Source organism: Gymnogyps californianus, chromosome Z, assembly GCF_018139145.2.
Source record: "Gymnogyps californianus isolate 813 chromosome Z, ASM1813914v2, whole genome shotgun sequence".
Classification (NCBI taxonomy): Eukaryota; Metazoa; Chordata; class Aves; order Accipitriformes; family Cathartidae; genus Gymnogyps; species Gymnogyps californianus.
In genome coordinates this window covers 47,358,503-47,384,127 of record NC_059500.1, presented here as the reverse complement: position 1 = coordinate 47,384,127, position 25,625 = coordinate 47,358,503, and the positions used below count along the sequence as shown (strand labels likewise).

Below are 25,625 nucleotides of genomic sequence, written 5' to 3'. Positions count from 1 at the left end.
GCAAAACACTGCACAGGCAGAGGAGCTGAGGAAAAAAAAAATTGTGAGAAACTGCAGTGTAAACACCAAGGTTGAAGAAGGAGGGAAAGAGGTGCTCCAGGCACTGGAAAAGGTAGTTCCCTGCAGCCCATGGAGAGCCCATGCTGGAGCAGTTCTTGAATGACTGCATCCAACGGAGAGGCCCTGTGCTGGAGCAGGGGGAAAGTCTGAGGAGGGAGGAGTGGCAGAGAGGAGCTGTTATGGATTGACTGCAAACCCCATGCCCCATCCCCCTGCGCCGCTCAGGGAGGTGCAGCAGATAGACAAGTCCTGAACAAAGGAGTGAGGTTGAGCATGGGAAGGTGGTGTCGGGGGGTGGGGGAGCGGTGTTTTCTTTTTTATTTTTTTTGTTTCTCATTACCCAAATCTATTTTAATTTGCAACAAATTAAATTAATTTTCCCCAAGTCAAGTCCGTTTTGCCCATGACATTAACTGGTAAGCCATCTCCCTGTCTTTATCTTGACCCACGAGCTTTCTCATCTTATCTTCTCCCCCTGCTGAGGAGGCAGAATGAGTGACCAAGCATCTGGGTGGTAGTTCAGCCCTTAGCCAAGGTTAACCCACCACAAAGATACACCGTAAAAACAGCCTGAGGTTTTAATGTGAAAGCAGTACAGCTCTAACTTCAGCTTCTAACTTCAAACTTCTGCTCTATCTGGAGTACAGTAAACTGGATGGCTGGTGAGCAAGCAGCATTTTTGCTGTAACAAGGGTCTAGCTCCCTTTCTTGCTTTTAAAGACTCTTAAGTACAAGCAGATCATTTCCAGAGACCACAGATAAATCAGCTGTCACAGAGCCGTTACCAGACATGTAAAGATTATGCCTTCCATCTGACAGAAACTCAGCTAGCTCCTGTCTTCTGCTCCAGTGCTGCTGTGCCTGGATTTTACTGCTTCCTAGCACAGCTATTCATTATCTATTGTTTCAAAACCCTAAATGCCAGAGACAGCTTACCTGCTGTCTGGCAAGCCCTGCAAAGCTGGAGAGAAGTAGCAGAGCTCTGCACCTGCAAGGAAACATCTCTCTCTTCCCACAGGTTCCCTTGCACAAAGTCACAACTGGTTTTGTGGATGCCCTGTGTGATCACCCTTGCCTCTTCACATGACCAAAACATCCTCTGATATTGGGGACAGGGAGACACTGACCCATCACATGCCTCATGGATGTTACTTTAAAGAAGGAATGGGAAGTGCAAAATTGGGACATCTAGGATGTAGACATGTATACTCCAAATTTTACCTCTCCAAGTCAAGATGATATTTACAGCCTACAGCTTCTTCAAGACAGGATTTCAATTTTTTTTTTAGTTTTTATTTAAACACTACTCCAAATGAATCTTGTTGCAGACAACTTTGTTCAAAAGATCATGTGGTAGCCTGGAGAATATTAAGGGATATGTCTAGCTAATAAAGATTATTTTTATCGGCCTGTAAGTTGAGCATTACCTTTCAACACTGCTGCTAGAATCCAAAGGTGGAGGAAGAAGGCAATAAAGTTGTTCTCCTTCCCTGACCATAGGTTCATGTATTAAAAAAAAAAAAAAAAAAAAAAAATCTTTAAAAGTTATTTATGTATTCAAACATTTTGTGAAGTAAGATTCCACACAGGGCATGTAACAAATTTTTTCCCCAATTCCTCACTTCCATTTCTCAGACACCTAAACCATGGCCTGCCAGGAGCCAGAACTCTCAAAAATCAGCTGGGCAACAGCAATGCCATCCTTCTTGTAATCATGGTAATATCGATAGCAATTAGCTGTTGTGAATCACAGTATGATTTCCTTTAGCCTGACAAATACTTCCTAACCTCAACTTGCCAAGGGTTTTGGTTGAACTCAGCCCAGCTGAATGCAAAAGAAGGCACAAACTAACAAAGAACGATCAGCAACAAGGACAAGGAAAATCTGTAGCCACATGTGCATACCGTAAACCTGTGCAACAGGTAAGAGAAAATGCATGTCTCTATCATTATTTCCTCTCACAGACTAAGCCAAATGGGTGGTTAAATAAGATTGTTCTCCTTTAAATTAAACTCAACGCAATGTTTTAAACCCACAAACTTCATAGAGAATACCAATTGCATTAAAATCAAATCACCTTTCAGAAAAAGTAGACATAAGGTTACCCATTAATTATAGAGTTTAAGCAGGTATTTTATTGACACAAAGTAGTTTTGTTCATACACTCATATGACAAAAAGATGCCTATCCATGTGGAAGAGAAATATAGTCAAGAGGATCAGGGTTTGCCCTACCTTGAAATTAAAAGTGAAGAAATAAAAAATTCTGCCAAGGATTCTTTCTCCTAGGGTTGGAAACTACCATTTTCTCCCTGAAGCATAAAAGTCTGACTCACTAAAATAAACTGAGGTTCAACCACTGCATAAATTTTCTTTTCAAAATTCAGAAACGTTCCAGTTTAGAAATATTTATATATTCATCACTATACACAGACGTTCTTAGAAAGCTGACATTTTTAAAAAAGTGTATGGACTTCTCATATCTCCATTTCTGGGCAAGTATTTGGACCATTAATAGCCTCAGTACTATAGCCTGTGTGTTTAGAAACAGGATGGCTGTCTACAGAAACATCTACAGGGCCGGGATGAACAGCATTAGTACCATCTGAGGTCTGGCAGATTTGGCAAATCTAGTTCCACACAGAGAGAAAATAAATCCCATACAGTTTTTAGAAGATAAAATCTGGACATTCCAAACTGTGAGCCCCAAAAATTTCAGTGTATTGAATCCTGCAGCCTGTTGTTTCATTATATACCCAATGAAAAATGGCAACTGCAGATTCAAAATTTTAATGTGATTAACAACGTACGCAGTAAGACAGAACTTCAGTTCAGACTACAGACTTTACCATCTGTAAAGATGACAAAAAACCAAGAAAATCTCATGTAAAATTAACTTTTTGGCCCCTATGATAAAAAAACCCCCACACCTCTGTCTTCCAAACTGATCTCTATCAGAAAAAGGATATGATCCTCATTAAAGTTCCCTATACCGGGGCAGGGGGGGGGGGAGAAAAAAAGAAAAAAAAAGAAAAAGAAAAAAAAATCACTTGCCTTCTCCTCCCTCTCAAAGAATAAAGTTAATATTAACATTAAGTAACTCTTCAGGAACTCTTCCAAAATGTTTGCTTTCTTTGCCAAGATTATCTATGTAAAAAGCCCCTACATTACAAACACTTTTTGGAATTGAGATGCATTTCCCTTTTGGCTAAATTTAGGAAAGAGACAGCTATACATCCAGTTTGAGTTTACTGAAAGAGCTCAGCTGACAGAATTATAGCAACTTCTGCAGTGGGTAACAGTCCTTTGTCCTCCCATTAGGGAGGAGATAGAAACACACAGCCTGGCAGATGTAGTTCAACCGGCTTTCAGAGCAAGTCCCTACTTTTACATTGCTGCTACCACACTGGCAGCATATACTGCTTATATGTGTGCGTCCATGTGCACATGTATATGTATATGGCTATATTAAGTCAAGGCTACACAAAAGAAGCAAAAGGTGGGAATGAGCATATCACAGCAAGCCACTAATTCTGCAGCAATACAAGCTCATCAAAAGCACAGCAAGAGCCCTCCAGTACAGCCATGCTATATATACTTTTTTTACTCATTTCCTCCTTTCTGCACTGTAAGTTTCCTGCTAGCTTACAGTTGCAAAGAAGAGTACACCCCAGTAGGTGGAAGACACTGCCGCAGCCCATGCTTAAGCCAGGCACCTGGTACTTGTCTGCTCCCACAACGCATCACGTCAGTGACAAAAACCAGGAACATTATTAATTCCTCTCCTCAGCCCCTTCCACAAGTCAGCAGCTCAGGGGGATCAGACAAGCTGGTGGAATAAGACACCGGTGCTGGTGTTAATGAAGCAAGGTGAGTCAACAGCTAGGCTTTAAACAAGTCAGTTTAAACAGCCATGTAATCACACTCTGAATTCACCAGTATGTAAAGCATGAAGTTCTAGTTCTAGTTTTCCTGTTTGCTCAAAGATTTAGCTTGACTATATTTAAGCAGAGGTCTAGCTAGTCTCACAGCCCATCTTTGATGTGTCAACGGTGACAGTAATAGGCCATGTAAAAGTAGGTGTGCTTGTTCACAAATGTTAAAGCATTTTAAAAAACAGTTGGGTGGATTGGAGTATCTGGTACTGGATAAGCATTAGAACCATTGCCAAGAGAAACAGTTAGTTTCACAGTTAAATACCAGGGTACAAATGATATGGGAATTACGGAATACGTTGTACTAAGAAACATATCAAGGGAGGTGATTGTCCCACTCTACACTGCACTGGTGCAGCCCCACCTCGAGTACTCTGTGCAGTTTTGGGTGCTTCAATATAAGCAGGACACCAAACTATTAGAGTGTGTCCAGAGGAGGGCAACCAAGATGGTGAAAGGCCTCAAGGGCAAGACTTACAAGGAGCAGCTGAGGTCACTTGGCTTGCTCAGCTTGGAGAAGAGAAGGCTGAGGCGTCACCTCATCGCAGTCTACAACTTCCTCAATAGGGGCAGTGGAGGGGGAGGTGCTGATCTCCTCTCTCCGGTGACCAGCGATAGGACATGAGGAAATGGAATGAAGCTGCATCAGGCTAAGTTCAGATTGGACATTAGGAAAAGGTTCTTCACTGAGAGTGTGGTTGGTCACTGGAACAGGCTTCCCAGGGAAGTGGTCGTGGCACCAAGCCTGTCAGAGTTCAAGGAGCATCTGGACAACACTCTTAGTCATATGGTTTAGTTTTAGGTAGTCCTGCGAGGAGCAGGGAGTTGGACTCAATGATCCTTATGGGTCCCTTACAACTTGAGACATTCTATGATTCTATGTATCCACATTGGGTTTTTTGTTTTGTTTAAAATTCAATTTAAAAAGTATGTATTTTAACTTTTATCTGTTGGCAGAAACTTCGTAATTCTCATGAATGGAAATTCTTTGAACCCATAGGAAGCAGCTAATATTACATGATGTGAATGACAACAAGAAATGCTTCTAAAAACAGACAGGCCATAAAAGCTAGGCTAAAGAAAGTGAAGGCCCACTGCTCAATGGGGCAAGAGACCTCATAACAAAGAACTTGGCTTAGGTACTCAATGTTCTTTTAGTCTCTGTTTTCACTAGAAAGATCTTGTTTCCTCAGGCCTCCAAGGTACCTGAGCATCCTCACAGAATCTGTGGTGGTGAGTCAGTGCCCACAAGAGAGGAGGATTGAGTTAGGGAGCACTTCATCCACAGCAACACTCAGGTTCATGAGACCAGACTGGATGCAAGCAGGGGTACTGAAGGAGCTGGTCAGTACCATTGCAAGGCAGCTCTCTATCATCTCCAAAAGGTTGTGATGATCAGGGAAGGTTCCTGATGACTAGAGAAAGGCAAACATCACACTCATCTTCAAGAAGGAAGATCCAGGGAACAAGAGTCCCATCAGTCTTACTGCAGTCCCTGGGAAGAAGATGGAGAAAATCCTCCTGGAAGCCACTTCCAGCCACTGGAGGGACAAGAACGTGACTGAGAGCAGTCAGCATAGGTTTACTAAGAACAATCCTGCTCAACTTACAGCCAGATCTATGAGATATGGACTGGATAAATAGATGATGAGTGGAGAACTGTCTGGACTGCTGGACTCAAACGGTTCTCTTCAGCTGTGTGAGATCCAACTAGAGGCCAGTGACTACCGGTGTCCCTGCAGGATCAACACTTAGTCCAAAACTGTTTAATGTCTTGATTATAGACTCAGTGGGATCGAGTGAACTCTCAGCAAGTTCACAGATGATACACAGAAAACTATTTTTCAGAGATACCCTGTGCCGTCCAGGAGAAGCTCCACCATACAAACATGACTGTTGGGTTAGAAGATGTTCCAGGAAGAGAAGAAAAAAGGTTAGATGAGCTGTTTCATAAGGCATACAGAAACTCAGTCAGCAAGTGAATATTGCTGAAACAAGCAGTTTCCCAAGAAACCCAGCCTGCAACCTAGTGAAGATGGAGACATGATGTCGACATGGCAGAGGATGCCAGTCAAGACAAAGAGAAGAAAAACCAATAGCAGCACCGATTAATGGAATGACTGCTTGATGTGACCGGACAAAAACAGAAGAAAATGCAGATGCCTACTGATGTTTTTCCCTGTCCTGCTCCAAAGCCCATCTGTTCCAGTGACACCAAAGAGTGCAGTTAATGGACAGTTTTCGGAGGAGAGTTATTTTAATAATGCATGTCAGAGATGGAAGGAGCCACACTCCATCTCACTTTCTCTGTGAAAGGAAAACTGGAGCATCAGTGCGGGCAGCTACTTAACACACAACACTAAACTTGGACAAGACAAAATTACCTTTCTTAATTTTGCTTTCTTGTGGTTTATAGCGTAACTGCGAGGTTTCCTACAGCACCACTAATAAGCCATTCCATACAAGTTTTAGCTCAACGTAGGGAAGAGATGATAACATCAAAATAAGGTTTAACAAGATCTCATCCTAATAATGTATCTAAGAAAAATTTATGAAAACAATGCAAAATTTATGAAAACAATGCAAGACTAAATCATATTCTACAAATGCATATCATGCCACTCCTGATGCATAGGAGTCATAGATCTACCGCCTCACATAGATACTTACACAGTTAGAAACTGCACAAGCTGTCACAGTTGATCCAAATAAACAGAATCTCCTTATTAAGGCACATTAGAGCTTCTGCAGGGGAATGAACCACTACCAAAAAGGTGTTGTCTGTCTCTTACTTTTTCATTTTCCTGAATGAAAGGAGGCCATCAACAAAGCTGGAATAATTTTGCCTCAAACAGATCCACACCAAGCCACCTGTTGTAGTTTCATTTACTGAGCTGGTAGTCTAAGAACACCTTCATACAGCAGCCTCAGAACAGGTTGGTGAGCTTCCCTACAATGTGCTGCAGAAAAAATTCAAATAGTACTTTCAGTAAGAGCTATGAGATATCTGTTAGAATTCCAGGAAAAATGAACCATTACTACAATGTTTCTGCAGCCCTGCAGATGGATTATATTCATTGTGCATCAACAGCAGACAAATGGACTTCTTTGTGTGGTCCTGGGCTTCTGCACCCCACATCCTTTTACAGTGAAGAACAAGTTCATTCACCACTGAAAGCACTAAGAGTAATAACAAAAATCCAGTTGTCCTGAACAACTACTATTCCTATTTAAATTGAAAAACTCGTAAGGGAATAGAAAACCTTTTAGAATTCTTTTAAGTTATTTGCTTGAAAGTAAAGTAATACATAGTGTAAGAAAATTCAATTACTTAATTACAAAAAGCAAAAGAATAAAGATAATCCCTTCCCTAGAGCAGCATTATACCTAAGGTTGGCTCTGGGTAGAAGCCAACTATTGCAACTGACACAGAAATGGCAAGAAAAGAGGGAGGATAGAGAAAAGAGGGAAATCCCCATTATTTAATCTTCCTTACATGGATTAGGAACGTAGGTTTTAGAACAGGCATTATGCAGGCATCTCAAGTGACTGAAAAGACATTACTCAACTATTAAACAAGTAAAAACACAAAGATTTGAAAAAACCTCAAAAACCAGAATGCAGTAGTTTTTGGCAAAACCTCAATTTTTACCTTGATATTTTTTCCTAAAAATTGCACCCCTCTCAGAATGATTCTTCCTCTCTCTTGACTCATTAATAGATCAACTGTCTTCAAGGAAAGAGTTGCCTTGCTACAGAAGCAGAGCTGCTTGTATTTCCAAATTAATCTTACAGAAAGCAGACAAAAAGAACACCTCTGCTGCTAAAAGAAATCATTACTACTCTAGAAGTGACTTATTCCTTGCATCCTCTAAATCTGAAACCTCAAACTGTATCACTAACAGCCATGTGCATTTGTAAGAATGTTATGAATTTTATTATTTTTGTCCATAGTGGTAACTGCTCGCTAAGGGTCATCTATAAGGCTTTTCCTTTTATGAAAGAAAATTCAACTATTAAATGTTATCTGTGTACTCCTGGATTAAACAACTAATTGAGTCTTCTTCCAAAAAGGTGGGTGTATTACACAGCACAGACATTTTTATTTATATATTTGCAGCTATGGGACAGAGGTCTGTATTAAATTGCTGTCTTAACATGGACTGAAAATATTTTCACTACTTTTTCCTTCAAGAATCAAAATCAAGTTATTGATAGTATCATATTCAAACAAGTGATGCCTGAGCAAGTCTATGTTTCCAGAGGCAAAATTCAATTTAACTGTTAGGTAGCTGTCATTCAGCATCTTCAAAATTAATTTATTTTTACTGGCTCAATAAGCAGATTAGGTGTAATTTTCAATTTTTTCTTGAAACTGAAAAACATGCAAGCCAAAAAAAATCAATAGAACCAGCACTACTGACAACACAAAATACATCAACGGAGGCAGACCCTGTTTATAAATGGTTTTAGTGGGATTCAACATTCAAAATCTACTTCAAATTTGAAGATTATTTTTAAATTACTATAATTTCCCAGTCAATGTCATCCCTCTTCCCATGTCCATACGCAGAAATCACAGTGCCACCTCTTTTCCCTCAGGCTCTTTCATATTTAGAGGCTGAAACTAACCAGAAAAGGTAACTGACAAATCTAGGAAGGAATGACCACATAAGGATCAATGCTTACCGGTGTTTACTTGATGAAAACTTCAATCCTACTGTACCTACTCGTGCATAATTTCGTGCTATGTCTAGAGGATGAGCTCTGTAGGAGACTACATGTATATAGTTCTGTCACTACCAGTAGCTTGACAATTTGCTTGGTAAGAAATGGATTAACTAAAAGTCATCATTTGTATACAGTGTCTTTGGGGATTTCAAGCTACAGGTTGGATTATGGTATATGCTGCTAATTCACAAGTCATATCTGTATACACGTTAGCTTCACATCATTAGGTACTAGACTGAGTAAATGGTGCAAAAAATTCTCAGTGGCATCATTTCCACAGCAAACTTTTCTAAAAGAAATGTCATTTAGAACACATATGCATGTTCTATGTCCATATGGTGGAACATAAACAATTACACTGAATGATTTGATTGAATTTGCGCACCATACTCTTCAAAATATTTTGCTTCCTTTGTAAACATTTCTTTTTACATTTACGAGAACAAGGTCAACTGAAAGTAGGTAAATGGTAGAGATGGACTTCAGCATAACTAAATCTTTTCAGGGAGTGGGGGGAAGTTCAGTTTAGAAAATATGTTTCTGAAGGTGGAAAACTTTGACAAAGAACTTTGCAAATAGTATATGGCCTTTGTAAGATTGAACCAAAGGTTCCGATTTACCTTCCTGACTACATAAATACAATCTCTAAAGCCAAATCAAATCCTTCTTCTTGTAAGGGCTGAAAAAGTAATTCTCAGATTGGAAGAGAAATCAGCAAGTTGGTGACCTCCTACTAATGACAACTGACTGCACATTTATGTTTCAACTCCGGTGATATCAAATATAATGTTAAGATAGAAATAATCCACAGAGTTAATCTACATGACTGGCACCACTCTAAATATCCTGTTTGCCTTAACTAAAGTGCCCACAGCAGCACTGCAAAGCTGTGCTACAGTTGTGTTCTCAGTTGTTTAATTACTCGGGATATCCAAATGTTACTCTTATTCTCTCCCAGTGAACTGCAGGATAACCAGTTAGACCTTTGCGCACATGAAGGATGGGATACATCTGGGGAAGGGTAACCATGAGAATGCACTGGCAGACTGCTAGCACTTCAATTTAAAACAAAAAAAACCAAAAAACAAAAGGTTCTTAGCCTGAAAGACAAAAGAACATTGGCTGTAGCAAGTATCCCTGACTAGTTCGCATTTGGGATGCAACAAGATGTATGTGTGAGGGAAAAGGGGAGTTGTGAGCATCCAAGTGATAATTCAAGGAATCTGCAGCAAGAGACAAACACATAGACAAGTCTATACTGAATATGGCAGCATGCAGGTGCCAGGTGAGCCTGCACTTTTCCCTTCAGAAGGCCATACTATTTGTAATATACATGTTTATGCAAATGAGCAATAATCATGTTTAGTAGTTTACGTCAGTGGAACGACACATCCCATGACTTTTGCTTGGAGAAAAACTAATGAGAAATCTGGGTTCCGAGGTGCACAGAAATCAAGCTATTTACACCATTATTTAAAAGCATGTAAGCAAAAGTCCGCCATCTTAGAGTGCTTTTCTTAAAGCTACCACTCAGTGTTTTACACCAATATGGTATCTCATTCATTTTGAAGGACATGAACTTCATTTTGCCTGACTTGCTGCCTGTCAAGGAAATTCAGTGACTTGTTACTTTTACTTGAAGACAGCCATAAGCTAGAAGTATTAATTGTTTTGACTTATAAGTAAGTGCAAAACCCATCTCGTACTTTACTACCCTGTAAATGCTTTTCTCAGCCTAAAGTATGGAAGTTACAAGTGAGTTAATGTTTCGTGAATTCATTCAGTTGCCTATTCTAGACACTATGTCTATTGCACTTGGAAGCGAGAGCCAGCTTTCCAGGGCTTCTACAACAGTTAAAGAAAAGCCTGTGTACAGCACTTCGTAACAGTGTAACTGGCCTTTCAATGCTGGGAGATGCAAGCCCTTCACAAAGCCTTTTAGTAACAAGACAGACAGAATACTATTACATCATTTCTGCCAAGCTGATCGGACAAATTCCTAGGTCAGAAAGCCTATAGAGGGAAGCACGAAACACCGATAGCTTCAAAAAAAGGACCCATTTCTTGGAAGGAAACTCGGAAAATGGAGGAGAAGAAAAAAACAACAAAAAAAAGCAAGCAGTCTGTAGCCTCCAGAAGACAAAAGGCAATGATGCAAAGCATTTTAAGAATGACCACGCTGATATATTCCGGAAAGAATTTGATCAAAACACCCCACATTTCATTGTTTACAATTAGGCAACATTTTTGCTTTTGTTAACTCAAGAAACCTAAAATTAGAAGGCACAGAAAATGAGCAATAAAAGGGACATTTCCTATTTTTACCTTTTTAACCATCCCCCACCACCCCGCAAAGTCCCTGCTGGCATCATTTAGATTTATTACACCTGTGGGTAAAACTTGTGGGTAAAACTTGTCCATTGACAACTGACCTGATAGGATTAATATTAAAGCAGTGGCTCATGAAGTTTTCCAGAATACAATCTTGATGTTTTATTTGCAAACACACTAAAGAGCCAATACATTGTCCAGACATGGATACCCTCTTGCACCTAATAAATGCAAACACAAAACACAGCTCATGCTTCTATTTCAATACAACTATAGTTGCAACAGTTCTGTTCTCCAGGAGGATAACAAGGTCTTTCAGACTATACCTGCTACTTATTTTTGCTTTGTTTTCAAAGATCCTCTTCAGCAGACTGAATAGTCTCACACTAGGCTCCCTCTTATCTCCAGCCCAGAATCTACTGTGCCAAATAGGGCTACCCTCTTTTGTTACAACTGTTCAAAAATATAAAGATAAGCATTGGCATTTACATTAGTAAACCCACGATATGAAGGCTTGCTTAACATCTCTATCAGTGACCTGGAGGAGGAGACAGAGTACAGTCCTATTCATGAGGTTTGCAGATAACAACCAATTGGGGAAGTGAAGCAGCTGACACTGAAGAGCAGGGCTGCCACCAGGAGGGACACAGACAGTCTGGAGGAATGGGTTAACAGCAGCCTCATGAAATACAATCAGGACAAGTGCCAAATGCCAAGCCCTGTCCCAGCAAGGCAGAGCCCTGCAGCCATGAGGCTAGGGCTAGGAAACAGATCTGGGGGGTTGGCCCTGGGCACTGGAAGGCAGTGAGCTAACCCAGGGCCACCCACGTGCCTGGGCAGCAACAAGGGCCAGCAGTGCCTAGAGTCTCATGAGCAGGTACACACATCTGGGTCCTGCCTCCAGTTTGGGTCCCCAACACAGAAACACCACCAACAAAACGGTGGGAGGCAAGAGGAGGCCATGGAGACAGTGGGGCTGGAGCTCCCGACCTGCGAGGAGAGACTGCAGGACCAGGGCTGGTTCAGCTGGGAGGACGGATGGCTTTGGGGGCACCCAACAGCATGCCTGGTACTGATGGGAGGGAATGGAGGAGACGCAGTCATGCTCTTCACAGTGGTGTGTGGCAGGAGGGTGAGAGGCAGTAGCACAAGCTGACATGAGAGGCTCAGGCTAGAGATAAGGAGAAGCCTTTTCCCCACGAAGACAGCCCAGCAGTAGAGCCAGGGCCCAGGGAGGTTGGGCCACCTTCGGCCAGGGGAGGTTTCACGCCCCGGCAAGGAGGGCTGAAGTCCCGAGCAGCCCGGTCTGACCCCATGGCTGAGCCTCTGGTGGTCCCTGCCAGCATGAATGATTCTGCCATTGTGTGAAACACAGCAGAATGGTTTCCACTAATGGACAAAGTGTAAACCTAAAGGTTTGGCCCTCTCCTCCCTCCAAATAGGCAAACTTCCTTTGGGCTTTTTCATATCAATTAATTCTACCAACACGTAAAGAAGCCATGGTAAATTTTCTGGCTCAGACTGTGTAACATACATTACATAAATTTAAGCAGGTTTATTTATATGTACAGTTTCTAACTTGTTCTACCGTATAACTACTGAATTTATTCTGCTTAATATAGAACCATTTCTCTTTAAATGAGAGATTTTATTTTCTTATCACTTCCTCCGATCACAGTAGCCCTCCTGTATTTAATCTCTGGAAAGTCAAGCAAGCAATGTTTCATGTATAAGGTCTAAGTTCTGCTTTTGCAGAAGTAAACATGAATCGCTTGGTTGTGAAGACAGATATCTAATCGTGTATTTAAGGTAGGCACATGCTCATTTGCTCACCCATTCCACTTAAAGATAACAAGCACTGAGCTCTTATATGAAGTTCATCATAAACACACTTCACTTCGTTCCACTGTCAGGTCAATCTTTTTTACACTAATCATGCACCAGCAATAAGCAGCAACATCTTTATTGTGATGGCTTTTCACATGGGTGCAGGACTCACCCCTCCTGCCTTTAGCAGCTTTCTTCTGAATTCCTCTGTCGGGTTGTTGAATGTGAGCTTTTCACAGCGGAGGTGATTTACAGGTGGGTGGCCTTCAAGGTGCAGGAATAAGTCATAGTCAAATCGAACTTTCTTAGGTTCTTCCTGAGGGTTGAAAATAACCAGATAGAAACATCTAGCACCAAAACTAACTAAGTTGAAAACAAGGGCTACATAAAGACTGTCAATTAAAATGAAAATTATGCCATTTTTAACCATTCTCTGCATTCTCGGACACATGATGGAATTTACCAAGCGTCAGCTGAGCTGCAGTAAATCAGAGAAGCTCCTATCAGCCCGAGATAACACATGCTAAAGTGCATGAACTTCATGAACTTCAAGCTGTCCTGACAAGGCTTAATTGAAAGTGTTTCATCATGTTTGGCACAGGCTACAGACATACACATAGGCAAGTATCATGATTCAGCTGACACAAGGTAACTCAGTCACCAATACAATCACACTTCTGAGCCCTAGACAGTAATGAAGACACTGCAGTAAGTTTTGAATGCAAATTCCTTCACCGAAGCCAAACACTATTGCTTTCTTCACGAGCTGTAGAAAGGGGTAAGAATGAAACTGCTGCAGCCAACTATATTTGATCTCCTATGTATGGGGTCTGCTCATTTATTAATGAAACTTCGTTGCCTTCAACAAGTGTGGCCCGCTAGTTCACGTGTTCCACCACAGCTTCCAAGCAATTAAAATTCTCTGCCACCGCAGTGAAAAAATGTAACTGAATGTTCCCTGTACCAATATGGAGAGAGAAAGAACAGGAAAGGCAAATTTATCCGGGAAGAAATCATCAGTGCTTTACTGCCCTGAGAGAGCCTCAGCTGAAAAAGGACACTAGTGGCATTGAATAGACTTCAGTATGTAATACCAAAGAAAAAGATACTAAGTACATTTTGTGTTACACATTTACACAGTCCCTTCTAGAAGCTATATTATAAGTTAAGCACTCTTTTAAGGCAATATTCAGTAGCCCTTCCTCCAAAGGTCCTAATGTGCAACAGAAGGCACCAAACCAATGTCAGTCTGAAGGCAGAACACAAATAAAAGGTCAAATTCAGCAAAAGCTTTAGTAAAAAGGGAACCATGAGGGAAGAGGAGGAAGAGATACAGCAAAATCTTAGCACATATCCAACACTGCATGTAATCAAAATGTGTACTCTGTTCAGTGACAGATGCTTAAAAAATTCACATTTAAAAATGTTTAGTTCTGATTCAGGATTTCAAGGACGTGAAGAACAGAAAGTGTAGAAATCTCAGTTATTCCAAAAGCTAACTCCGAGGTTTCAAACACAGCCAGGGGACACCATCATTGTCCCATCTCTAGACTTGGAGCAGAGACAACAGAAGGGGGATTGAAATAAAAGGCCTGCAGTAGTCTGTCTTCAGAAGACAGAGGAGAGTAGTTCCCTTAGATGAACTATTTTTTTGACGGACCATTTTCAAAGGCAACCATGAATGAAGATATTTCTTATTGTTAGAAAGATTAACACATGATTTCTTGCAGAAAAAAATGGAAGCAATTTACTCCCCGGTCTGCTTAGAAAACTGATGTTGCTACAGGCAAACAGTTGGTACCAGCAGCTTTGCCATAAAAGCAAAGTTTTAAGAATTTATAAACGGGAGTCTTCAAAGAATTCTGTGGAAAGTTAGATGAACATAACCAGTGATTTCAAAGCAGACTTTTGCTATACAAAGGACTCCCAGTACCACTGCCATTATTTCAAAACGGTGTGACAGTAAAGGCAGAATATACTACAGTTTGAGCCTTATCCTAAATGGCCTGCATTTTCCAGAGTAAGGAGTCTTTTGACCTAAAAGCATTTTTTCAAGGACTTTGTCTCAATGGCTAACAACTATAGCCTGCTGTTGCTGAATTTGGAAGGGGGGTTTGTTTGTCATTTCCCTAATTCTTTAAAGATTGGAGTATTTTCCGTCAGGGTGAAACGCCTGTTAGATTTTCTACCAATTTCTGCTTAGTCTTGGGAACAGGGACCCTTTAATTCTCCATGGTCCAGGCGACTTTCTGTACCTCTGCCTTCTCTATTCATTAGGTTACCTTCTGAACCAGAAATTGAAAAGTTGTCTACCTTGAATAAGTGATGATGGTCTGTCTCCTCTTCCTCCTTCTGTCTATCTCCTCTTTTTCTGTACTGGAATACCTGTGAAGTGGCTTAGAGGAGGAAGAGTAGCTGAGCCAGGAGAAAGCAGTAATTTGCCTCAGGAATGTCAGCTCAATTTTTGTGCCACTTTTCCTTTGTATTGTACCAACCCCAAGGAAGGGCATGCTGCTGCAGCTGTGTGAAGAGCTAGCTGACTCACAGTCCAACTGCTGCTTGTTGTATTCCATGACACCAAAATAGGGGTGAGAGATGTTTGCAAACTTCCTAATTCCACATACTGCTTGAGGGTGAGGTGAGTTGTAATCACTGCTGCCCTCTTGATCTCAGTCTAAGCCACAACTCCTGCTAGAGAACTCCTGAGACTTGCAGGTCTCCACAGTCAGCAAAGGCAGCCAAAAGTCTGAGTGGAAAACAAAAAAAGAAATGTCGGGCAGGAAGCTTTCTGTAGAGATGCTTCAATGATTGACTCATTGTCTTCTGACTTTGCCCAGTTTTGGGATGAGCTCTTAACAGAGGAGTTAAAAAGAATGGGCTGCTTTTCATTAGATTTCCTGAATGAATCAAAACTGCTTCCCTAACAGAGACAGAGCTAAAAAGCATACCAAAAAAGCCAGTCAACTCACTGAGGCAGTTGTTTCTTTTTCCAAGAGCAAGCAGGGTAGCCTAAGCCCTGCTCTTCACAGATTGATACAGGGAACATTTCAGAATTACCTGTTCAAAACCTACAACTTCCAAAGTGCCCGAGCAGAATTATCTACACCTCATACCTTGACAGAGCTTTCTGTGAAAGACAAAAGAATACTGGAATATCTACCTGAAAGCATAAACAACTAACAAAGCTGTACTCTAACACAAATTTTAAGTGACCAAAGTTCCAGCAGAAGTCGTCTACTATGCATTTCTATTTTCTTTCGGGTTTAGTTTTTCACCAAGTATTCAACACATTAAAGATGTAACACTGACTTGATTAAAATAATTATGTTAAACTACATCTTGGTAATATAAAATAAACACACAGGTATCTTAGAAGCACATGTGAAGTATAATAATAGCTCCACTGAGGCACATAACATACAAAAGGGACCTAAAATATTGCAGTTATTAAGGTACTGTACATCAAACCTTGCAAGCTTTTTGCTCTAATTCCACCCAAATCCAATTCTTTTTATCTGAATTACTTAGTAGTAATACAGACCCTGTTACGTACATTAAAGGAAATCTCTGTATTTGCTATCTAAGAGACCCACAGTAAGTGCAGCATTTACTCAGACTCATAATTTGAGATACCACAATAATGCAAGCTTTGTAGAATGGCACTGGGTTTGTTTTTAAACTGTGCCCCCTGGTAATGTTGAGTTGAGTAGAATCAATGTTCACATGCAGTCTAAAAGAATGTTTTTTCAGACTGAGGATGTAGGATTAAAAAAAAAAAAGACTTTTGAAAAATCAAAACCTGAACAAATTAAAAAGATTGGCAATACTAAAATAGAACAATGAGTTCATTATGAAATAAACATAATCAAGATTGGTTTCCTTTCTTAAAAGTTTAAGTGGCTCTTGACCTTCCTTAAGCATTTTTTAAAGTCTGTCCACTTCTGAGTAGGGCTAGTAATTCTTCTGAATAGTTACATTCAACTTCTTTATTTTCTCAGGTAATCCTAATTTCATAGAGTTATGTACTATATACAGTTACGTATTTCTAAAAGTTACAGTGACTTTGAATTGAGGAACAGCACTGACAAAGATAGCTTTAAACCTAATTTTTAACTGAGTTTATAAATTAAACTGTAAATCTTTAAAAAACCCTGACTTACACAAGATTTTTTTTTTTTTTTTAATGAAAAGTATGTAATTCCATACCTTGTTTTTGAAGTAAACCTCAATTGGTAAAATGAAACCAGCATACCCAGATTCTTCAACTTTGTAGGGTGGATCCTTGCACACTGAAACAAAGAGAAAAACCTGTGTTTAACACAAAAAAAATAATGTTTTAAATGCACAAGCAAAACATATGAGCAAATAATCTGTGACAATAGTTCTATGGCAGCACCATTACAAAACTGCACACACACAATAGGACATATCTGTGCACAACTCAACGTGAATTTTGCAAGCAAATCGTTCCTGCCTGTATACAACCTACAGTTTAGGGATAGCAAATTTTTAATTTTCTTTTTCAATCCTTTCAGACTGCTAAAGCAGAATCACCATGGACTTCAACACCAGGTGGACCTGCTGAGTACCCCCAAGAGCTACATAGGCACTGCAGCCAAGGCTTGTTCTGGGAAAGGAAAATATATAGGATTCCACCCTGAGAAAGTGTAGAGGGCAGAAAAGTTGCCATTCATGTATTCATAACCTAATACGAATAAGATCCTGATTTTAATAAATGTAATTTAAAATAAATAAATTAATTTAATTAGAACTAATGCTAATAAAATTGAAATCTGTATTACTGGGGGGAGGCTGTATTATTGGGGGGAGGGGGGACACAACACAACACTCCAGTAAACAGTGGAGAACCTCAGGAAGCTTAACTATTGTATTATGTTAAACAGTATCCAGGTTTACCCTATAGGATTAAGACTTCTTTAACATGACAGTGAGTATTACTAGCTCCAATATGCAATCTTTTCCTTCAAGTTTTCAGTTTAATGCAAGGGCTTTTAGTTACACGAAATCCCCGTTGTATTCAACGTGAGCTCTCTGAAGAAAGTGGCACTAGCCTGTCAACTCCAGCCAGTGACAAAAAGAAGGTTGTTACAGAACATGTAACAGAAGCCACTTCTTCCTTCTCCTGTTCGGCTGTGTGACAACCTCATTACAGAATTCATGCCCACATAACACATAAGCACAAAGGTAGGCTAAGCTTGAGAAACCGCATGTATCCTGCAGCATCAACTCAGATGCTTCCAAATGCTGCATTGATATGTATGACAACTCATGTCATATGCACTACCATCTCAATGACATCATAGGACAATGACAGTTTCTCTACTGTAGACTGGTAGAATGATGCAATTCATACACAAAGGGTTGACTTTAGAAACATTTACTCAAGCTCTATCAATCTTGCTGACTGGAAAAAAAAATTCAGACTCCCAGATGGATCATCATTTGCTAAGACATATGTTCTTTTCAGAATCGCCTGGTAGCTGCTCAGGGCATTGTATCAGGTGCAACTCAAACTATACTTTACAAAAAGTGTGTCTTGCAATCAACTGTGCAGGGCCTGAATACCAAAATTATTCTTTTTAGCAAAGCATCACAGATGGGCACTTACCACCCTCTGTCATCCCAGAAACATGACAAGGCCCATCAGACACATCCAGGAATATAACCGTTGCTACATTCTCAATGGTATGATCAGCATGTCAGCTTTCTGAGAACATGCAAGCTTGGTTAATCCCCAAGTAAATGAACACAGCAGAATTTTCTCCTACTATCTTGCCATTCTCCTCCTGCTCTGCTAGCACCAAACCCACATAGGATGAGGAAGATTCCAAGTCCTTGCTCACCTACTGCAGCTGGCTATCACTACCCAGTTCACTTCATGCAATCAATAGAAAGGGAAAAGGACGACAAAAACGGAGCAAGAATAATCTCTTTTCCAGACTCTTCTGCAACACTGTCATCTTGCAGCTACAGAATTTAGTTTGTTTTTCTTGGCAGGAAAAAAGAGGACCTATAGTTTATAAAGTGGGATTTGAAAGATTTTGAAGTGTTACGATGATAGGTCAAATCTCAGAGGTGGCTTCAGACATACAAAGCTTTTAAGGTAGAAACTGAGCATTTTGTGTTAGAGCCTCCCAGAAGTAGTATTTCACCTTATATTGACCTGTTTTCCCTTAAAAGGGCTTACCAGCATTTGAAAAATGTAAATATAATAGTCCTAGTTAAGCACAGTGACAGGTTGCAGTAATACATACTGACAACTTTTTCAGTCAGAGATAGAGGAGCCTTCCTGCTCCTCCTCTGCCTTCAGAAGACAACTTGAGAAGAAAGCGTTCCCGGTATTATTTGAATGGCCATGCAGCATTCAGAAGACTGAAATCCACTTATATAAAAACAGGGAAAGATTATACAACAGGTTTATCCAGATGGAAACATATAAACTTTAGAAACTATAATAATACATTAACTGTTACAGAGATTTCAGGCTCCATTACGTGACAAGTCACAAATCACTTTTTTTTTTTTAATAAATATCACATCAACTTCTTCCTAAGCACTTAATTGGTGCAAAAACCACTGTCTGCATAAATATTTTTCATTCTCTCCCTCAAGTCTCTCTTCTTTCAGATTTACACAGCTGTTAGCCACTCTGAATAGTACCTTGTCAGAGTTTCACATTACAGTTCTGAAAACAAAGTCTGTTACACTTGCAGGCTTTGTTGAAACTTGGGTGATGGGTTACAAAACACTAAATCACAAGGAAACTACTTTGGGTGCCTTCCCAAACTGAAAGACGGGCTTTTAATAGAAGGAAAATTCTACAATCTTGTGAACGAAACCTTCCTGAAAAAAAAAAACAAGTGACTGAGCAAAGCTCCACACTATTGCATACGTGTTGACTGCAACTAAAGTGAAAGCTATTACATTTTCCTCACCTTTCTTGTGGAAGCTACTGCTATATGTACTGGCAGAAACAGCATCTCTGTGCACTCCAAACCAGCACTCACTGGCATAAGCTCTTTTTGTTTCGTTGAACTGTCACAAGTAGTAACCAGGGCTGCAATGACGTGTAGTTTAGCCAAGCCAACAGGCAACCATCCTAGCAAGGTTTGTGGAGCGGAGAAGAGAGAAGGGGCAAGAGTTAGGTAAACCACAGAAAAGGTAGAGAGAAAAAAAAAATAACAGGAGAGGAAAAAAAAACCCTGTAGTAGAGAAGGAAAAGAGAAACAAAAGCAAATTGCAAGTATAGACCAACAGAGCAAAACCAACAACAGAAATTAGGAAGGAGTGATTTTGAAGGAAGCACCTGGAAACCCTAACAGGCTTCTCAAAACTCATTTAAAAAAGCAGCTACACTAGACCAGGTAGATAAGCAGAAAACACGACCCTTGTACAGACAAACAAACAATTTCCTCCTCATCCAGAGGGACAGAGGCATTTCCCCAATGACTGCTCCTCTCCTTTGAAGTGGCACCTACAAATGCATTTCAAGCACCAGATAAACAAAGCCTCTTGCACAACATTATCACTAAGACTTAATTCAGGGTTTTTTCCTAGGAAAACAGCTTGTATGATCACGATGCGTTTCCTCCCTCTCCCCTATATCTTTTGACTAGGCGGTCCAACTTCAAGACAGTCTCTATGACAATTAAGTCCCTACAGATTGCTACTGATCCAGTTAAAAATTAGCGCCCACACTGAGAAGGCAGTTCCAGAAAACATCTTCACTGAGATGCAGGGAGAAGCAGCTAGCAGTATGCAGAATTACAAACCAGTTATAACACAGTGTCTCTTCTCATGAGAAGTGTAGAGCCAGGAAAAAAGAAGTAAAGAGAAAAGCAAAACTACACAGATTTCTTTAGACCCACTAGCCACAGAACAAGCTGGTTTTTTGTTGCCTGTGTAAGGCAAGAGAAGGAGTTCATGATACTATACTGTTATCATATCTTTGTCAGAATGCAGGATCATTTCTCTTCTTCCATAAATGAGAGCTTTAGTCTTAGTTATCTGCAAATGCATTTGCTAAACACAGACAGACCAGCCCCCTAAAGTAATTTTAGGTGCAATTTTGAAATAAAAATAAGGAATTTACGCAACACAATTATACAGCTGAAGTCCATCCCTTCTGTTCATCATGTTTCATTGTACTTTGGGGTGAACATTGCTGTAACAAGTAGTAACACTGGTATGTTTGAGGCCACAGAAGGGAACTTAGATCAAACAGGGCTCTAACTATAGAAAAAGCTGTCCAAATACTGCATAAGAGCTTGAACTTCTGTGAAACTAAAAGACTACACAAGCTGTTAAATGATGGAAAGAAGAGGGGAAGGTGTAGAAGCTAGAGCAAGAAGGCTCAAGTCCTAGGACAAGAAGTAGTTCTTATAGGTGGAATGCCATTTTTCCATAATGCTGGGGAAGCACACACACATACACACATGTGCAACTACACAGGTACTGACTTCCAGTACTGTACACACCTCAGGCATTCACCTACCATATACTGTCACTTAACTTCCCTTGACAGAGGACTATTTAGGCACTCAGCTGCAGTCCTAGCTGTATTACAAACACTTCACAAACAACAGGAATAGTCAGAAGCATATTGGCTATGCTGATCCATTCATTTTGACCAGCCTTCCCATACACGCAAGTGCAGTAATTTGCAGCTGATAAAAATTATTGAAATGCTCCTCAAACAAAATGTGCCTTCCAGAGACCAACTGCAAGGTATCAATGTGCATCTTTAAATAAAAGCTCAGTAACAACATTATCATTACTAATACACGATTTTATTATGAAGGATTTCTTCTCCATAAGATCTCAGTATCTGTTTTGGTAAAATCGCCTATTATACTCATTCTACAGTAAAAAATAGATGCGAGTGCTCAACTCTCATTCAATGCACTCTACAACTAAATTCTTTTGATAATGCCAGCATAATGAGTTACCCAAGATCACAGCAAGCCAGGACAGGAATTGATGAGTTGTAGATTATCTGTCCCCTATTTGTCAGGGGAATATGCCACCTCTACAGCTCACATAAATGGCTTAAATAATTTATCTCAAATGTTTTGCTTCTTTATTCTACAAGTGAAGCACTGCTTTTTCTTCTGTTGTGTTCATGCACGCATTCCCATGTGTTGCATCAGACATCAACTGACACCTAAGGAACCGATGCAAATCAAGCCATGATGATGCATTTTAGCAACAGTGACCACACTGAGGGCTTTGGTGATAACAATAACAAAATTCTAGTAAGAGCTATCCTTTTTAAAAGCTTTAACATGAGATTCATTGGCCACTCCAACAGTGTTAAACACTTCATTGCAAAAACATTTTTCCTTCCGTGGTGGGTTGACCCTGGCTAGATGCCAGGTGCCCACCAAAGCCGCTCTATCACTCCCCCTCCTCAACTGGACAGGGGAGAAAAAAAATAAAACAAAAGGCTTGTGGGTCGAGATAAGGACAGGGAGATCACTCAGCAATTACCGTCACGGGCAAAACAGACTCGACTTGGGGAAAATCAGTTTAATTTATTGCTAGTCAAATTAGAGCAGGATAATGAGAAATAAAACCAAATCTTAAAACACTTTCCCCCCACCCCTCCCTTCTTCCCAGGCTTAACTTTACTCCCAATTTTCTCTACCTCCTCCCGCCCCGAGCGGCGCAGGGGGACGGGGAATGGGGGTTTGGGTCAGTTCATCACACGTTGTCTCTGCCGCTCCAGCGTGGGGTCCCTCCCACGGGAGACAGTCCTTCATGAACTTCTCCAACGTGAGTCCTTCCCATGGGCTACAGTTCTTCATGAACTGCTCCAGCATGGGTCCCATCCACGGGGTGCAGTCCTTCAGGAACAGACTGCTCCAGCGTGGGTCCCCCGCGGGGTCACAAGTCCTGCCAGCAAACCTGCTTCAGTGTGGGCTCCTCTCTCCACGGGGCCACGGGTCTGCAGGTCCTGCCAGGAGCCTGCTCCAGCACGGGCTTCCCACGGGGTCACAGCATCCTTCGGGCATCCCCCTGCTCCGGCGTGGGGTCCTCCACGGGCTGCAGGTGGATATCTGCTCCACCGTGGACCTCCATGGGCTGCAGGGGGACAGCCTGCCTCACCATGGTCTTCACCACGGGCTGCAGGGGAATCTCTCTGCTCCGGCGCCTGGAGCACCTCCTCCCCCTCCTTCTTCACTGACCTTGGTGTCTGCGGAGTTGTTCCTCTCACATCTTCTCACTCCGCTCTCTCTCGGGCTGCAACTGCAACTCCCCTGTAACTTCTTTTCCCTTTCTTAAATATGTTATCACAGAGGCGCTACCACTGTTGCTGATAGGCTCGGCCTTGGCCAGCGGCGGGTCCGTCTTGGAACCTGCTGGCATTAACTTTATCGGACATAGGGGAAGCTTCTAGCAGCTTCTCACAGAAGCCACCCCTGTAGCCCCCCCTGCTACCAAAACCTTGCCACGCAAACCCAATACACCTTCATTAAAAATGCAGTCAGAATGAGTAAGGAAGGGCAGAAGTTCCTATTAGGCAGATGCTGACACAACAACATCAGGACGATGCAGAATAATGACTGCAACAATTCACACATATTTTGTGCACCCGCAGGATACACCAAGTGGGTGCTTGGAGAAAATGAAGCCTTCTGATAGAGAACTGGTTTAATGGTAACTTTTTTGTACTGGTATTTTATAGATTCTTGCCTAGAATTTTCTCATATTGGTAATTTTTTTTTTTTTTTTTTTTTTTTTTTTACACAGTCAAAAGGCCACATATGCCCTCCTAACTCCCTCTCAGCACACAAAGACAGCAGTAAGCCTTGAACACACAAGTTTGAGTTTCTGAAATACAGCAGTGAGCTTCCTGCATTCTTTGATTCAGGTGCAGCAACCTGCAGTTTCACATTTACAATGCTGTCAATAATTTAGATAACTTTAAAGGTGTTTTAAAGGTGTAATTCAATGGTTTCTTATACTAATTCTCAGTGCATATATACTATCTCTCCGCAGGTCCTAGAAACAATTGAGAACATGAAGCTCTAAATTGAACAGATCCAGGAATTCCTGATTTTGATTTTTTTCTGCAGCCCATATAAAATACCCCCTTGGCCTCTGAAAGTACAATCACTAAGTGTTTTGACATAAACTGTTTGAGATTAGAAGGCGGACCTAAGGTATCCTCACTATTTCATAATGCTGTGCAAGCCCATTTAATGTACGCGTGCTGCAGATGGGAAAAAACGCATCTTCACTCATTAACTGTAAAGGAGAAAGCAATCTGTACTGCCAGAAGACAGGCAAGGGCTACCTTAACTTGGAAGTTCCCTTTTGCGTGAAGTTATACTGTTGAAATTCACACAACTTATTTGTCCAGTATTTCCCAGCTTTGCTGAAATGGGAGAAGAGGGGGAAAGGATTTAAAAGCTCCACCTCACATGCCAGATTCTGGAGCAATACTGGCTGGCAGCAAATCATCCATGGGACCTTGAAATGCCGTATTAAACCGTGTTTTCCCACCCCTTCCAGGACTTGCAGCAGGAGGAGCACTTCTCTTGACTGGCCCACCATACACAGACATCAAAAGATCCTCAGGCACCTATGAGCTTTCTAACTTCAGTACACATCACAGATGATGCAAAAGCCCCTCCTCTTGACTCAAGGATGCAGAAAGATATTTAGCTATATTCTGTGCTCCACATGCAAGCAAGAATCCTTTATGAGACACAGGGAAGTTACTGGAGATGTTTAGGACCATTCATAGTTCATGCCTCCCATCCCTTCTGTCTGCTCCCTCAGGTTTCCTCCAGATAAGATGGGAATGAGAAAGAGAGAAGGCAAAAAGAATATTTTAAAACTAAAGTTACTCCTACACTACATTTCACCTTTTAATTCTAGATTCTCCCCCCCCCCCCCAACAGGAAGTGTTCTCAAAAAAGAGTGTTAAAAAAATATATAATCTCAGGTATCAATGGATCGGAGTAAATGACTTTCAGAAAGTACCTGCTCTAGAAGTCTTCCTTAGAAAAGCATGCCACTGAAGCAAAAGAAAAACCCTTGAACAGGAAAGATCCTTAATAACTGAACTGCAGCTAAGGCTGTCTGGATAATAACATAATAAACCAGACAATTATTTTTGGTGGGAAAGACATTAGATATAACATTAAAAACTCCAACTATAAATGTCAGTTTGTCCTGTAGATATCATTACTGTTTTAAAAGTAATAAAAATTCTCAGTAATTGTGCACTAATGCATCTTCATATTTGTATAGAAAATAGAGCCCTTGGGATTCTCTCTTTTACTGAGGAAAACAGGTCCCAGAATTGCAGGATTTGAAGTAATTTCTATCTTGGTTATTAACTATATACTTCTCCCTGCTCAATAAAAAGACTTTGCATAGAGAATATTTTTTCTTAACTCCTAGACAGACACTTCAGAAGGTCAAATAAATATCTATCTAGTTCTCTATTTTAACTTCATTATGCTATGCAAAGATCAAATTGGGAACAAATATTTTCAGAGCTATCAAAATTACTCTGTATTCCAGTGATGTCATACTCGTGTCAAACTTTTTCTGGTGAACTGCAAGCCAAGGCTAAGAATTTTTCCATCACATCTCTCAGTTCTTTGTGGTTATTTTACTTCATTAATGATCAAGTAAATGTAATTTCTTTTATTTGTAAAGCTTTTCATTCTATGGAGCACATACAGTAACTTAGAAAAATATCAG

At 40.7% G+C, this 25,625-nt stretch overlaps 1 protein-coding gene across 2 annotated transcripts in view; it reads right to left on the bottom strand.

Moving 5' to 3' along the window:
• The window catches only part of MLLT3 (MLLT3 super elongation complex subunit), a 142,787-nt gene that overhangs the window by 51,055 nt on the left and 66,107 nt on the right, over positions 1-25,625 (bottom strand). Inside the window, exons 3-5 of one of the 2 annotated variants that reach the window (XM_050913192.1) lie at positions 17,091-17,173; positions 13,057-13,200; positions 11,943-11,951 (exon numbers count right to left, since the gene is read on the bottom strand). In XM_050913192.1, coding sequence (XP_050769149.1) covers positions 11,943-11,951; positions 13,057-13,200; positions 17,091-17,173 — 236 coding nt within the window. The remainder of the gene's footprint in view (positions 1-11,942; positions 11,952-13,056; positions 13,201-17,090; positions 17,174-25,625) is intronic. The other variant, XM_050913190.1, reaches the window with a different exon arrangement.